Genomic DNA, 16,405 nt, shown 5'->3' with positions numbered 1-16,405 from the left:
ATATAATTCATGAGGCACATAAATGTACTAAGAGCATTAGAGAGAGCAAATGACATTATCATCCACTTCACAAAGATAATCTCATATGTTATTTTTCATTCATCTTCAGGTCACATACAGATTTGATGATAGCCATTATAAAGATCAATCTTAGGAAATATAATTACCTTATGAAGTCAAGAAGATCATCTAAATGCAGAATAGGAAGGTGATAATATTAATCTTATTTATAGCTCTACTATCCTTTAAACACACCATGATCCATCTTTTTTTGGAATAAGAAAAGCTAGCAGGATGAAACTTTCTTTTTATCAAACCTTTAGCCAAAAGTTTACCCACTTGTCTTTGTATCTCTTCGTTTCATACTTACTATATAAGTTATTTTTTTTATAAAATAGTAGTACTACATATAATATCAATATTATATTTAATATCTTTCATAGGTGGAGGACCACATGAAATCTTTTCGGAGATAACATCATGAAAATTATGAGAGGGGATCTCCATTATTCTCATTCTTCTCTAAAACAATAGGTGCATATGTTTCATTGTTTATCTCAAACTCGCTTTTGAGTCTACAAAGAGAAAGAAAATTATTTTCCTCCTTTAAGGGTTTCAAAATAAGTTTAGTTTAAAATATCCTAAAATAATCTTAACATGAAAGAATAATTATTTTTAAGATCGCCATGAAATGTTTTGCTATCATACTACCAAGAACACCCAAGAAGTATGTGACAAGCATCCGTGCAAATAACATTACACTATACTTTATAGTTGTTTCCAATTGAAAATAAAATAAAATAAAATAATATTTATTTACCTTGATTCCATTATCTTTTCATAGCCATAAAAGATTATAAGGTGGAGGATGCTTTTCCATCTTTAACTTTGATTGGTTCACTATCTCGGTAGACACCATATTTTTGAAGCTACCATAATCAATTATCACATATCAAACTTTTCCTTCTATTTCTTCCTAAATAATATTTAATTTTCTTTGAATCATAAGAGATTGTCCATTTGCATATGCAATTTCGTTATCTTCTGTTACAGTATCTGGATTAGTATGAGCCTCCTCATCCATTGTATCATCACCCACTTCCTCAATTAGAATGATAATTTTGTGATTAAGACATCATGAAGCAATATGTCCATAGCTGTGACACTTGAAACATTGATGAAAACTCCCACCTAAAGAGCTTGAAGGTAGCTTGGAATTAGCCCCACCATCACCCTTTGAGATCACTTTTACTGTAGATTTGATAGTTAGGCTAAACTTAGAAGTAGACATTTTCTCGAGTGGATATGTCATCAGGAGCTGTAGATCGAAATCCACTCCCTTGAGCCTTTTTTTTTTCGTCAACCTTAAAAGTAAGTTTGTAAACATCATTATAACTCCAATAAGGTTGTAGTTGGACATTACCAATCTTGAGGCTTAGACCTCAAGATATCTTACTATAATTTGCTTCTTTGGTTCACTAAGATCACATTTTATCATAAGAATATTAAATTATAAAAGATCATTTTGTTTGAAGTTATGGAACTCGAGAAAAGCATCTTCCTTGTAGATGGATGTTAGGAAGATATTTCTTCTTTTAATTTTCTTTTTTCATATTCTCCCATGTTAAAAACTTTCTTCCATTCTTGTTCGAGCACCCATCAAGTCGTTTGTAGGAGAGAATTTAGCATACTTCAACTTCCTTGTAAATCAATTCTAGATTTCTAAATCTGGAATTGATAAATGTCTAATTAATGTGATAAATATATTATAAATCATCTCAAAATTAGTATGAAATGAGTATTCTTTATTTATTTAAAAATAAAAATTTAGTGTGTTGATCATGATTTCTCCAAATTCAAAGTCTAAAAACACTTATTTTTTCAAAAGTCAAAGTATATATATATATATACCGTGTATGTGTGTGTATAAATATACCATAGGGTATATACATAGAAGCCGTCAATTCTAATGATAAAAATATAGTAAGGTTTATCATTGTGGACGTGCTGACTCTATCTTATTTCAATTTATCATTAAATATGTATAATATTTTCATCAGTAGAATCGATGGCTTGAGGAGAAATAAGATTACAATATTTTCATCACTTTTATAAGTATAAGAATCTCAATATAATTTTAAAAAATAGAGGATTAGAATACTAAAAGTAGCTAATTAAACCTCTTGTTGGTTATTTATAGAATTCCCTAGAAACTTTAAGTTGGTGGGAAAATAAAAAATATCATAAAATCTCTTGAGATACAATACTAAGTGGTATCACTGTCATTCAGCCAAAACATTATTGCTGGAGCGATCCACAACTAATAAAGCGGTACCATCATCATCTTGGACGGTGTCATCTTTTTAAAATTTTATATAAATAAGATGTATAATCTGAAAAAACACACAAAATATGAGACTTTTCCTAAGAAATTACTAAATCTCGAATGTCTTAAGATAATTTATTAGAGTATGAATTTCTTTTGAATTTATATAATTAGAAAAAGTACAAATCAGTATCCTTTAGCCTTCCTAAAATGAGGAATAAAAAAAATTTGCTCGGGGGTACGAGAAAGATCTTTAATCATATTGCTATACGCATGGAAAACCATAGTTGCTGAGAGGTGACAGAACATTGATTAGAAGTCGAATAGATGGAAGGTGTGGAGGTAATCTTCATGGTTAATAATATTAGGTAAAAGATTTGAAGTTTATGCTAATTATAAAGTAACTACAATTGACTATTATAATTACCAAACATGAAAAAGGATTTAACGGCATCATCATCTGGTGTGATTTAAATGAAAAAATATATATCATCTTTCATCAAAGTTTAAACCTTTTCTGATTTGGCATCTTTCACCTTTATGGAATGATCAAACGTTATTCAAGTTGGTTCATTCGCATGGAGAAATTTCTGGGAAGATATATTTCTTGTAGGCCCGATGTGATGTTAGAGCAGTTTATTTATAGAAAGAAATTTTGGAATGACCTACTGGATCATTCATTGGTCATGGCTCATTTATGGAATCAGAGAGAAGGAATATTGCACATTGGATTGATTTTTCATTTATGTTCATGTTAATTAAAGTTGAAAAAGATAGATAATAATACATTGATAACATCTCCAGCCTGTATCACGCCGCCGGCCGATCGGTCTTTGGATCCGTAAAAGACTACCGTGACGGACAGTTTTCAGGGCGATTCGGTCGTACTTGCCTAAACGACTTGGATATGGGTTTCAAGAATCTCAAAGGGACAGTGGTTGTCTGACTTTAGTTGATCTCCTGCAGCCACAATAAGGGACATACAAAGACTTGAGATGCTCTCAGGATTCTCCTTGATTTCTAAGGAATAATGAACCAGAAAAGAGATCCTTACGTTGGGTGTTCGCTTTCGAGTAAGATCTAAGTTTCACCAAATAAATTATTCGCTTCGGCTGTGGAAGACCCATCATGGCCTTTGCTTGCATTCCCAGCAAATCCACACTAAGCTACCGGCAGACGTAAACCGCTTCTTAATTGCGAGCTGATGTTTGGTGCTACGAGTGGTCCTTCGTCCTTACTCTGAAAGAGTAAAGATCGCCTGCATGAAACTACATAAACTCTCTCTCATCCGAGGAACAGGAACGAATAAAGTGGCTAGCTGAATTATCTATCTAAATAGCAACAAAAATTTCGTTGGTCTTTAAAGATTAATGTCATTTACATGTTGGATAGGAACTAAGTGGTGTGGCAAATTTTTGCAGTAAAAAAGCTGTGAGAGGTGTGTTTATGAACATCATGTACATCAATCAATCCCGCCAGAATTGTGGTGAGGGAGTAGCAATCCTCACCCGAATCCATCAGATACACCCAACAATCAATTCGTGTTGCTCCTCCGGATTCGAAGATCGAGTGTTTCCGTGATCTCGAGCTTGAATTCCAATCTCTCTGTTGACTCGATTGATCCATCTTGACTTCCTCCTCGATCCTTGTGGCTCTGATTTTGTCACAATGGGTAGTAGATTAATAGTGATCGGAGGCCGACGGGGATACAAGTGTCACTTTAGGCGTTAAAGAATACCATAACGACCGCGTGAGCTGTTGTTGCTTGCCGTCGCCGTCAACTCCCTCGCACTATCGGCGAACTGACTAACGGCGACTTAATGGCGTCAAAGACGTAAAATATAACCCCCAAGCTCCTCCCTCTCTCCATTTCAATAAGCGAGAGAGAGATCCAGAGAGAGAGGGAGAGAGAGAGAGTCGTCTGCCTCCTCTCTTTCTCCATTACAGTTAGGATCAGAGTTGCGATCTTTCTTCACGCCATCCATCGATCGATCAATTTACTCAGTTCCTAGAATCGGATCGCGCGGCAGCCATCAGGAGGGGTGGACGCTAGTGGCGAAATCGTAAACGGAGAGAGGTTTACCACCTGTCGTTTGTCACAAGGTACGCCTTCTTTCCGCTCGTCTTTTCGGTGATGGATGATTCAAACTTTTTGGCCTTACGGAGGGATTTTACCTTCATATATATATATATATATATATACATCATGATATGCTATTTTGCTATTCTTACTCAATAGAAGAAATAGCACATAGTAGCAGGGATTTTTAGATGGTCAATGTTTTGGTTTCGTGATTACTGAAATTTATGCTAACAATGAAACTCCCGTCGATAAACTGTGGGGCAGTTTGTTCCCTGCGTTGTTGTGTCTAAGTCATGTAGACGAAGATGAGGGTACGGCGTAGAAATGGGGCAGTTATGCATCTGGTGGAGCTCCTTGGTTTCGATAAAGACAATTATAGTCTAACACGATCAAGCTGTCTGTGTGATTAGCGTTCGGTTAGTGGATCCCTCGATGGGACATGGGTCTGGAAAATATTACTATTATTATACCATAAGATGCCCATCGAATTGAACGAGCGACATTTTCTCTTTTTTTTTATTGGTGATGCTCAGGAACAAGTGGCTTACCATGCTAAGGCTTGCTTGGCATCGTTTACTTTCTGTGCCCGTCGAATATTGTAAGGAAATCGAGATGGGAAACACGTTCGCTAGTCCTAAAAATATGTTGTAGTGTCCTAAAAATATCTATTTCAACAGTATGTTTTTCATTCTAATAGAAATTGGAACTACCAACATCACACAGATATAGTATTTTCATTGACCAAAACTATTGATTGTCTTTAATGAAATAGATAAAAGACTACATGTAATTGCGTATTGGAAACAAATTATAATTTTTTGTCCAAAGAAAATAGGATCAGTGATGATCGTGTAATGATTATGATTGCGGTGGTTACTAAGAACTTGTTTCGCATGGTTGTGTTAAAAAAAATACAACTGTTCATAGGAAATATTTGGTCTATCAGTCATGCAAGTCTGCCCTTTGTATTCCAAAGATGTCATAGTAAGACTATTTCTGTCGGAGATTGCGGCTGTAGTTCCAAGCCATCGGAGGTCAAACAGGCCTTAATTAATGGTCCATCCATACTTCGAACTCCAACGTCCCTTGTGATCTTCCCAGCAAGTTTTGTTCTGACAGCGTGACCATTTAAAATTCCTATGTATTTAACATCACTCAGTTGTTGGGAGTATAAACATCCTCATCAGTCCTTAAATTTGCAGTTCATTAGCAGCAATTATTTCCGTTTAATCAAATCCTATATACGTTGGGATTATAAACAAAATGATGTCGTGAATCCTACAATACTTTTCATGGTATATTTGAGCATGCAACTGTCTCCCATCATGTCTCTTTCTGTAACTGACCTGACTGGGTTTTAGTGTAATGTTTATACTGATAGAAAAGCATGATAAAATGCATGCACAGAGTAGCGTTTACTGAACCATGTTATTCAGACTTCAATGGCTAAATCTCCTCCTTTCAGAAACAGGAAAAGCATCAGCAGTAGGAATGTCGGAGGGTACTACTGGCTTTCAGCTTGGCGTGATCGGGTCGCTGGCTCTCTCTGTGGCATCTTCCGTTTCAATCGTCATATGCAACAAAGCTCTCATCAGCTCGCTTGGCTTTCCTTTTGGTTTGTCCTTCGTTTCCCGCTTTGCACCCTCTTCTCTCTCTCTCTTTCTCTAGGGTCTGAAAAACCTGACATAGTTAGAGCAACTGGCTCTTTTGCATCAAACTATGGAAGTTGTGAGAAATAACATAAATTCACTACACCACTCAACAAGCATATTGTTCATGTGAACAGTAAGCTAGAGATGAATGCAGATGGGGCAAAATCAATTCTGAACGATAGTATTCGTTAGTTATCAAAGCAAATTTAAGTCTCAATTAGTGTGGATTTTGAATTACGAGCAGCCTCGACCCTGACAAGCTGGCATCTAATGATGACCTTCTGCACGCTGCATGTGGCGCAGCGTTTCCACTTCTTCGACCCAAAATCTATCGACGCAAGGACCGTTGTCCTCTTTGGGCTTCTCAATGGCACGTCCATTGGCTTCCTCAACCTTAGCCTTGGTTTCAACTCCATTGGATTCTATCAGGCTAGTAATTTGTTTTACATCCCTAATATTGCTTTTATCATTCAGAAGATTATATATGATTTTTCCTTCTAGTTATATTTAATATCTAAATCCATTTAACTATATTCACACATTCCTATTACTGATATGGCAGATGACGAAGCTTGCCATCATACCTTTCACGGTGCTGCTGGAGACCGTCTTCCTGAAGAAAAATTTCAGGTTCAATCACAGGAAAAATACTATAAATGCACTATTGTGCTTTGACATTATAACACTTGCTACATTTCCAACCAGTAGGGTAGACTCATCCTCAAGATAAGATATTACAAATATTATAACCTCATCCTAAGTAACTCAACTCAGAACCAAACCGTAAATAAAGCTAGATCCGAATGTAGCAATAAAATGACAGGTGAATAGGTCTGACTTGAGGATCAGTTGGTATAATCCAAGATATCTTGAAATTAAATATGGGTGTTAATTAGTCACAAATTCATGCTCTTAATGGAAAACTAACAAGGGCTTATTTGCAGCAAGGGTATCAAGCTCTCTCTGCTTGTGTTGCTCATTGGAGTTGGCATTGCATCTGTTACGGATCTGAAGCTAAATCTACTTGGCTCCATTCTCTCTGGTCTTGCTATTGCTACTACATGCGTTGGCCAAATTGTATCCTTGGTTTTAGATCTGATATTTAGCTGCTCGATCCGCTTGCTCACTCAGCTACAACAAGTAGACCAATGCTTACTTTTGGTGTCCGGATCGATCAGGTTGAAGACAATGTTTCCTTGACCATAAATTTGAATGGTAGATGACGAACACAATTCAGAGGAAGTTGAAAGTTTCGTCTACACAGCTTCTATACCAGTCATCACCGTATCAGGCGGCTATACTATTTGTTGCCGGCCCATTTGTGGACCAGTTGCTCACCAAGCGAAGTGTGTTTGCCTATAGCTACTCCCTTCTGGTTCTGGTATATTCTCCACCACATTCTTAAATATCTCACTTGCCTACCACTTTTAGTGGTATTTCACACACACACACACACACACACACACACACACACACACACACACACACACATATATATATATATATATATATATATGGAAAATAGTAAACAGTTTAAAGCCTTTACTAGCGAGGCTAATTGACAACTTGAAACTAGAGACTATACTTATCCAAGCATAATGTCCACATTGAGAATAGTGTGCATCATAAGTTAGCTTAGCAAGTTAACAGTGATCTAATTTGAACCTGTCTAGATAGGTGTAACATATGTAGGAAAATAATGTTGTTCACACTTGACAAAAGAACATTGGATTAATGCTATTCCATACTTGGTAATTTTCTTACGTGTTAACTTGGACATCACATAATTTTGTATTCTTTCTCTTGCTTCATATATAGGACTCTCGCATTACTAAACATACATGTTTCATTCAGTCATGTAATCAATAAAAATCTATTAGAAAAATATTCAAGATAAAGATAGTCCAACACTGGTAACGAGATTAAATGTGTGGTTAGATGATATATACTCAAACTTTTCTAACTAAATTTTGTGTCTTAACACTTCATTACATCTCCTTTCCTTTAGGTATGTTCCAAATGATCAACTAGAAATAATAAAATAAGTAGAAATAAATTAATTACGCCCCACCATTCTGTTTCTAATAATTAAAAAATGTTTCCCCATATTTTTTTCCTAATGCTTGACATGAATGTGAACATGTACTTTAGTAGGGACTTATGGTTGGATCTTGTTCTGATATGGATGTGAACATGTGCTTAAATAGGGATTTATCATCCTATCCTGTTTGATCGCGGTGTCCGTGAACTTCAGCACATTTCTGGTTATTGGGACAACGTCACCGGTGACATATCAAGTTCTTGGCCACCTCAAGACATGCCTTGTTCTTTCATTTGGCTACATTATATTGCATGACCCTTTCACTTCCAGGAACATTATGGGAATCCTGGTTGCCATGTTTGGAATGGGTCTTTATTCGTACTTTTCTGTGAAAGAGAGCAAGAAAAAATCAGCAAATGACGTTTTGCCCATTTCCCAGGTTTGTTTGACTTGAATTCTCTATGCTGACCTTGTTAACATAATCTTATTCTTTTGTGATTTAAGATTCTAATTCCTCTAATAAATATTTTTGGTACGAACATTATGATTCTTCACCCAGTCTTTCAGGAAAATCTCTAAACAGCATTTGGTTCTTAGTTAAAATATGCCAAGACATTATTATACGCGATGCTCTATTATTTTGCTCTTTTATATGCATCACACTAAGATAAATGATGAAAATAAGTCATATGAGCCATAATGGTACAAAAATGAACGTTGAGCTCTTTCTCTTATGCACTTTGACATCTTCTGCCCTTTGTTTTGGCAGATGACACACAAGGAGACGATGCCACTCTTGACAACCAGAACCAATGACAAGGATGGCAACGAGAGCAAGAAAGTGAATGGAGTACCTACAGCTGCCAAGGACTCCGAGTAGGACAGGTCATCCAAAGCGATTAACAAGAAGAATAGGCTTATATTGTTCTATTGTAAAAGGCGATTGAGCTGAGCATTATAGTTGATTCATTTAGAGAAAGTATAAATCTCTCTTGTTATTGCCCATATAGTATAAAATAAAAGTGATTTTGTTACATTATGCTGTTATGTAAACAATTTTAATTGGGATCGAAATATAAATTATTATAAATCAAGAATAGTATCATATACTTTTTGATAATATTATTAAATGAATATCTCGAATATCATGAAGTTTTGATAGATCTGCACATAAAATACTAAGCCCTTCACTTTTCTTATGCACCACTATAATTGATATAATTAAAGAATGATTATGCAAATCCAAAGAGATAGAAAAGAACAAAGTACTTGGATAAAGATAAATTGAGAGAGCCGCTCATCAAAATAATCTTCCAAGATTATGACTCTTTTTATTTAAAAAATAATTTTTAAAAATAAATTCTTATTTTTTAAAGAGTATTTAAAATATATATTTGAATTTTAAAAAAAAATTCTTTAGCTCAGGCCACAACCGTTATTAATGGCTTCTCATCTAAGTTGTTATTCTTTTCAGATATAATATCAAACGGGCTACAGGGTAATAATATTTTAAATATCCATCTATTTGACACACGTCCAATCAGAGAAACGGTGGAATCCCGAAAGAACAAACGGACGCAGTGGAACCGACTGGAACGGAGGGATAAAGCGTGCCGGGGGCAACCAATCAGAAGCCCCAAATCTCCGATATCCCCATCTCCTCCTCCCCTCCCCGCCACAACCAAATCACCGTCAATCCAAGCGCCACACGCGTCTCCCTCCTCCGCCACAAGCACGGCGGTCGACCCAAGCACACCACACGCTCGTCTCTCCGGGTCCCCACTCGCCCAGCCAACACTTTCATTTTACCTCTCTCCTCTAGTATGTATCTATCTCCTCCCTCCTCTAGTTTTTGAACAAATCTGTAGTGTTCGCCCTCCGCAAAGGGATATTTAAGAAAGAAGGGTCGACAAAGGAGACGTTCTGCTTAGATTTCAGTTATTCAAAGAGGAAGAAGAAGTTGCATTTGCGAGGTCTCTATCCGCTTCTATTCTACAATGGCAGCTGCGAACAGTCTCGCCACAGCATTTCTAGGTGCGGCGGCGGCGGCGGCGGCGGCGAAGGCGGAGCCTTTCCGTGCAAACAGGCCATCCAAGTCCACCGCGTCTCCTGCTTTTAGCTTTAGGGTTTGCCAGAGAGGTGTGGCCTTCATTGGGAGCCGGAGAGGCGCTGTCCGAAGGAGCCCGCGGTGCGAGGTTCAGGTTGATATCAAAGAGAAGGCAGCAGCCAGCATCTCTGCCATCGAGCAGTTCAAGATCTCTGCCGACCGTAAGTTTAAGATCTTTGCTCTTTGCTTTGAGCCAGGAAATCTGATTTGCAGTAATAAAAAGAAGATAAAAAAAACCAACTTTCTTCATATTTTATTGATTTATTTACCCGCAGGTACTGTTAAGTATCGGTCAAACATTTGGTCACTCTCTAAAGGCATAGGTGTTGCCTTCGGTAATTTATTTACCTGCAGTACTGATGCCCTTCTGCTTCTTAAGCTTGTCATTTAGTCGAGACATCATGTGCAACATAAAATTTTATGGTTTCATGACTCTTCACTCACCGTTTCCTGGAACTCGTATTTGCTTGTACATCAACATAAGTGTAATTTAGCTTCAGTATGCCTTGATGTAGAACAAATATGCCCCATGCTCTAAGTGAATCCACAGGCAACTTTCAGGATGAACTTTGTCTTATCCCTTGGATCATCACACCTCCTATCTCTGTCTATATATACTGGCGTTCCACCGAGCTCTGATGTCTCCAGCCTTAGAGATAGTCTTGAGGTCCTGTCTACGCAACATTATTTTGTCTCATTTCCGTGTTCTGGATCTATTAGGATGTATGGAGGAGCAGCAAATTTATGACAAGTTTTATTAGAGAGCTAGCTGCACATTTTTAGAGATTTATTTATTCATTTTAATCTCATCGTACGTGCTGGATGCTTCCATGGCTTCCTAATTAGAAACGCTGCTTTCTGCTCCAGCACAACTGGAGGAGACATTGGTGTATCTTCTGACTCTCCTGAACTCTCACTCTTTTTCAGGTTACATGAAGGAAAGGAGCAGCATAGCTGTTATTGGCCTAAGTGTCCACACTGCTCCAGTGGAGATGCGAGAAAAGCTTGCTGTTCCAGAGGCACAATGGCCCCGTGCTGTTGGAGATCTGTGCGGTTTGAATCACATAGAAGAAGCTGCAGTTCTCAGTACCTGCAACAGAATGGAAATATATGTGGTTGCCCTTTCCTGGCATCGTGGAATCAGAGAAGTAACGGAGTGGATGTCTAAGGTAGGAAGCTAATGTTTTGGCCTTATAATTAATATGATATAAAAATGGGAACATAAACAGCGTGCCGATGCTTTTGTATGGTGTTCCTTACAGACCAGTGGCATTCCAGTTTCAGAGCTTAGACAACATCTCTTCATGCTTCGCGACGGTGATGCTACAAGGCATTTGTTTGAGGTATCAGCTGGGCTTGATTCTCTAGTCCTGGGAGAAGGACAGATCCTTGCACAAGTTAAACAGGTGGTAAGAGTTGGACAAGTTAGTGGAGGGTTGGGGAAAAACATCGACAGGATGTTTAAGGACGCCATAACAACTGGAAAGCGGGTTCGTAGTGAGACCAACATAGCATCTGGTGCAGTCTCCGTAAGCTCCGCGGCTGTTGAATTGGCTCTTATGAAGCTCCCAAAGCCCCACTGTGGATCTGCCCGAATGCTGGTGATTGGGGCCGGCAAGATGGGTAAGCTTGTGATCAAACATTTGGCTGCAAAAGGATGCAAAAAGGTGGTGGTTGTAAATAGGTCGGTGGAAAGAGTAGAAGCCATTCGTGAGGAGCTGAAAGATATTGAAATAATTTACAGACCTTTCTCCCAGATGCACTCATGTGCTGCTGAAGCTGATGTCGTGTTCACAAACACAGCATCTGAGACACCATTGTTCTTGAAAGAACATGTCCAACTTCTTCCTACTGTGAGCGAGGATGTGGGGGGTGTAAGGCTCTTCATCGATATATCAGTCCCTCGGAATGTGGGATCCTGTGTTGCAAGTCATGAGCATGCAAGGGTTTACAACGTTGATGATCTTAAGGAGGTTGTCGAGGCTAACAAAGGAGACAGGTTAAGGAAGGCAATGGAAGCTCAGACAATAATCACTCAAGAGTTGAAGAGGTTCGAAGCATGGAGGGATTCTTTGGAGACTGTCCCTACCATCAAGAACTTAAGGTCGTATGCTGATAGAATCAGGGCATCGGAGCTTGAGAAATGCTTGCAGAAAGTTGATGGAGATGCTCTGACGAAGAAAATGATAAAGGCAATTGACGAGCTCAGCACCGGTATAGTTAACAAGCTTCTCCATGGGCCACTGCAGCATTTGAGATGTGATGGCAGTGATAGCAGGACTCTGGATGAGACCCTTGAAAATATGCATGCACTTAATAGGATGTTTAACCTACACACTGATCAGAAAGCAATCTTGGAGCAGAAGATCAAAGCCAAGCTGGGAAAAACTCAGGGTTGAGTCACCTAACTTCTTGTTGGATGGGCAACCCAATACATTTCTTCGAGACTCCTCTGTGTTTCTACATATTTTTGACATCTTTTCGTTCATGATCTCAGCACATTCGCCCAGTCGATCAATAAGAGAAGAACCTTCTCATAGACAAGCCAGATCGATGCTTTGGCAGTCCCACTGCTGTAGTTTCTTATATGATGGCAGCCTTTGTAGTTACTGATTGTGCATGACACATCAACTAGTTGTACATATATTACATGCTTCAACTGCTAAAATTGATCGAATATTAGGTTGCTTGATTCATTAATTATTTTCCCGCTAACATATTCATATATATTAGGTAGATAAGTCCTAAGTTTTATGTGTCCCAGTTGGGAAGCTAACTTATATATATATATATATATATATATATATATATATATATATATATATATATATATATATATATATATATATAACTAGAATGGGTGTTAGTATCCTATTTGATGATAAATGTGAAAGTTTTGCATGGTTTGTAGGAACTTAACGAGGCCAAATTTGGGTAAAAATAGTCCAAAAATCCCGAATTTGATATGTTTTGAAGTTAATTATAATATTAAAAGTATTTTAGTTCATTTTCAAATATAACAAGATTTAGATTTTCTAAACCAACTAAAATTTTCATATTATTAGTCAAATATGACACAGACACTTGTTCCAATATTTTTTTATTTAGGAGGATTTTAGAATTATTATTTTTATTTTGACATATATTTAAGTTGATTTTGTAGTCTAATGTATCGTAGTTTATTTTCAAGTGTAGTGACAAAGTTATTCTAACCACTTGAAACTTTCCTAGATATTATTGAAATATGATACTAATATCCATTCTAGTGTTTTTTTTTTCTATTTTAAGGGTATTTAAGAATTATTATTTCTCAATCATCACATATTTTTAGGTTGATCTCCTAATCGAGTATATTTTAGTTCACTTTGGTGTCTAATGATATGAACTTCCTCCAAACCATTTGCAGCTTTCCAGTCAAATGTCATGCTAATTCTCATCCCATTATGTTTTTCATTTTATGAGGATTTTATGATTATTGTTTTTTATTTTGGCATATTTTAAGTTAATTCTGAATGTATTTTTGTTTATTTTGAGTGTAACAAGATATAATTTTTCCAAATGACTTCAAACTTTTCAAATATTAGTGTAATATAATAATAACATCCGTTCTATTAATTTTTTTTCATTTTAGAGGTATTATATAATTATTATTTCTTGATTTTAGTATGATTTTAATGTTGATTCTACAGTCAAGTTGATTTGAGTTTATTTTTTAGTGTAACGAGACAAAGTTTGTTCAAGCTTACATCATATAACGCAAATATGACATAGATTATGCATCCATTATTTTTTAATTCATGGTTGACTTTATAATTTTTTTTTAAATTACTATGCTTGAGGCCGCTCTAAAGCATTTTGTCAACATTGAATTATGTAGTTATAGAGAAATATGTGAAGAATGATGGTAGAAGAGGAGGGAAAGAAAAATGAATGGCTGAAGGGGCGACAAAGGAGGTGGAAAATTATGAAGAAAGAAGAATCAATAGAGGGGTGGAGGAGGAAAAAAAAAGGCGGAGGGTGGCATAAGAGGAAAAGGAAAAAATAAAGAAGGATCGATAATTAATAAGAAGAATGAGAAGAAAGAATAAATAAAAATAATAAGTGAAGGGAAACCAAGAAAGAAAGGACGAGAAAGAAGAGAGGAGAAGGGGTGAGGATATAGAAGGTGAAGAAGGGAAAAAAGAAAGAATGGGCTGTTGGGGACTTCAGAAAAAACATATAACAGGATATATTAATTAGACTAAATATAAATTTTAATTTTTTGATTAAAAATACTCAAATAAGGAAGGGATTGTGATTTTTTTTGGACATTGATGAGTATATTTGTAATATATTTTGAATTGTTCTTTAGTTGATATTAAATAAGAGAAAGAATTTATGAGAACGAGAGATCCAATGGTCGAATAAAAAGTGTTAAAAGATTAAATATACATTCAAATAGATCCAATGGTCAAATTAAGCATCGAAACTAATTTAATTTTGGGCCTCGATTGATTTTGATAGAAATTTGATTATTATCGATCGATACAAATTGATAATGATCAAGATTATTTTGTTCGATACAAAGGATGTCACCCGATATGTTCCAAGACGAGGAAAGAGGAGAAGGAGGAACTAAGTGGGGTGGAGTGATCTGGGAAGAAAATAAAGAAAAAAGAAAGTGTAAAGGGGTGATTACTTTTTATGATAGAGGATAGAGGTGCACGATGAAAGAAGTGGAAAGACTGTTAAGACAAACTGGATTGAATGAGACAATAACTGTTGTAGGTTTTTCTTAGAAAAACCGATTAAATTAAAAAAAATAGATCAGATACAATTCATCAAAATTATATTATAATCCATAATGGGTAAGGGCATATTTGTCCTCTTTCGTAAATTTTGGATAGAGGAATATATTTTTTTTAATCTTGGGTTGTTTGAATATTCATAGTGGACAAATCAATGCTGCATCAATTCTCAACGCTGTCACAACGATCAAGTCAGCCAAAAGCCACTATACTATTTGACTGCACACCGTGGCATCCCAACCACTGGGACGGCTAATTAACTTTTGACGATCGAAAGAGGGGTGAAGGCTACTGTCCAGGTGTAAATAGTCTCATAATTGAGATAGACTTCGAGTGGATTGTAGAAGCTATTAATAAGGAGGAAATCTTCTTCTTGGTTTCTTCTTAGTCTTACTCTCTGATATTTTTGTTCTACTCAATCTATTCATAAAGTAGAGGGTGACTCAATTAGTGTTCTCACTGGTTTATTATTTTTATTAGAACGTCTATGAAGGGTCGGGATCCTAATCTTTTATTTTATGCTTGGATGAGTAAACTGTTAGCTGTAATCGTGTTTTGAGTTAATACATAGCTTTTATCGTTAAAAACACCTTTTGTCGCACATATAAGTTAAAATTACTATCCGTCGGTTCCTCGTCTTGCCTCTCCTCCGGCCCGCATCCGTCCGTCGGATCTTCATCTCTATCTCATCGGTTCTCAACTGCCTCCTCCCTAATCTCATTTAATCTGTTCTCAACTGCCTCCTGCCTCATCTCATTTAATCTGTTCTCGACTGCCAGGCAAGAGGTGGAAGCAGAAGGGCTTCAGGAGATGTCTCGGAAGAAGCGCGTGATGTTGCCGGTGGCGGAGGTCGATATCTCCAACATCAAATACACGCCGCAACACATACAAGGTTTTAAATACTTACCTCGATCTCTTCCACCGTCACGGTCGATCTCCCGATGGTGATTATGTGATCTATCGTTTGTTTATCTTCTTGTGATTTTATTGTTGGGTGGCTCGCAGCTCCACATTTGACTGGCTTTGGATTTATGCTTTTCACTTGGCTGATGGAAGCCCCGCTTATCGGTTCTCTCATCACGTCTTTCTTGAAGCACAAGAACGGAGTCACCGAGGTTCGTATCTTTCTGTATCCACCAATTTTTTGATGCAACGATTCTCGCACCTTTTTCGTTCATCTCTGTAGTATAAAAAGGGAAAAGAAAAGAGGGGGATATTACTAATTTGGACATTGCTCGTTTTGTTACGCAGATGTTGAGGAATACTGTGATTCCCGAGCGACCAATGTTTCGGCCTGAGTTCCCACCTCAAGGTGCTCTTGTAAAATTTTCAGATGGAAGTTATTGCTAAGTGCCTATCTTTTCCTTTATGATAAAAAAGGACTCATCGTTTTCCTAAGCTTATTCATG

General features: G+C 36.9%; 3 protein-coding genes across 9 annotated transcripts in view; all 3 read left to right on the top strand.

Annotated features, from left to right (window-relative positions):
- Nucleotides 1-4,207: 4,207 nt before the first annotated feature.
- LOC135635930 (UDP-xylose transporter 1-like) lies at nt 4,208-9,141 on the top strand. 2 transcript variants are annotated; one of them, XM_065147399.1, is made up of 8 exons: nt 4,208-4,429; nt 5,881-6,024; nt 6,306-6,490; nt 6,624-6,691; nt 7,006-7,138; nt 7,281-7,442; nt 8,269-8,541; nt 8,872-9,141. In XM_065147399.1, the coding sequence occupies exons 2-8, from the start codon at nt 5,901-5,903 to the stop codon at nt 8,980-8,982; spliced, it is 1,056 nt and encodes a 351-aa protein (XP_065003471.1). In that variant the 5' UTR covers nt 4,208-4,429; nt 5,881-5,900; the 3' UTR covers nt 8,983-9,141. The 2 variants fall into 2 exon arrangements, with proteins under 2 accessions (XP_065003471.1, XP_065003470.1); XM_065147398.1 differs by having other exon boundaries at nt 5,875-6,024.
- Nucleotides 9,142-9,816: 675 nt separating this feature from the next.
- On the top strand, nt 9,817-12,905 carry LOC135634587 (glutamyl-tRNA reductase 2-like). Its single transcript, XM_065144974.1, has 3 exons — nt 9,817-10,370; nt 11,137-11,378; nt 11,472-12,905. Exons 1-3 carry the CDS (start codon nt 10,100-10,102, stop codon nt 12,606-12,608), a joined length of 1,650 nt encoding a protein of 549 aa, XP_065001046.1. The 5' UTR covers nt 9,817-10,099; the 3' UTR covers nt 12,609-12,905.
- Nucleotides 12,906-15,542: 2,637 nt separating this feature from the next.
- Nucleotides 15,543-16,405, top strand: part of LOC135636796 (fatty acid amide hydrolase-like) — an 84,733-nt gene continuing 83,870 nt past the window's right edge. For 5 of the 6 annotated variants that reach the window (XR_010496053.1, XR_010496052.1, XM_065148839.1 and 2 more), the window contains exons 1-4: nt 15,543-15,688; nt 15,776-15,888; nt 16,002-16,111; nt 16,248-16,308. Coding sequence is in view for 4 of the 6 variants with exons in the window: in XM_065148839.1 (XP_065004911.1) it covers nt 15,807-15,888; nt 16,002-16,111; nt 16,248-16,308 (253 nt within the window). In the remaining 2 variants the exon portion in view is untranslated. The remainder of the gene's footprint in view (nt 15,689-15,775; nt 15,889-16,001; nt 16,112-16,247; nt 16,309-16,405) is intronic. The other variant, XM_065148838.1, reaches the window with a different exon arrangement.

This window comes from Musa acuminata, chromosome BXJ3-4 (assembly GCF_036884655.1).
Source record: "Musa acuminata AAA Group cultivar baxijiao chromosome BXJ3-4, Cavendish_Baxijiao_AAA, whole genome shotgun sequence".
Classification (NCBI taxonomy): Eukaryota; Viridiplantae; Streptophyta; class Magnoliopsida; order Zingiberales; family Musaceae; genus Musa; species Musa acuminata.
Note: the sequence above shows the minus strand (reverse complement) of the source record. Positions and strands in the feature narration are given on the sequence as shown.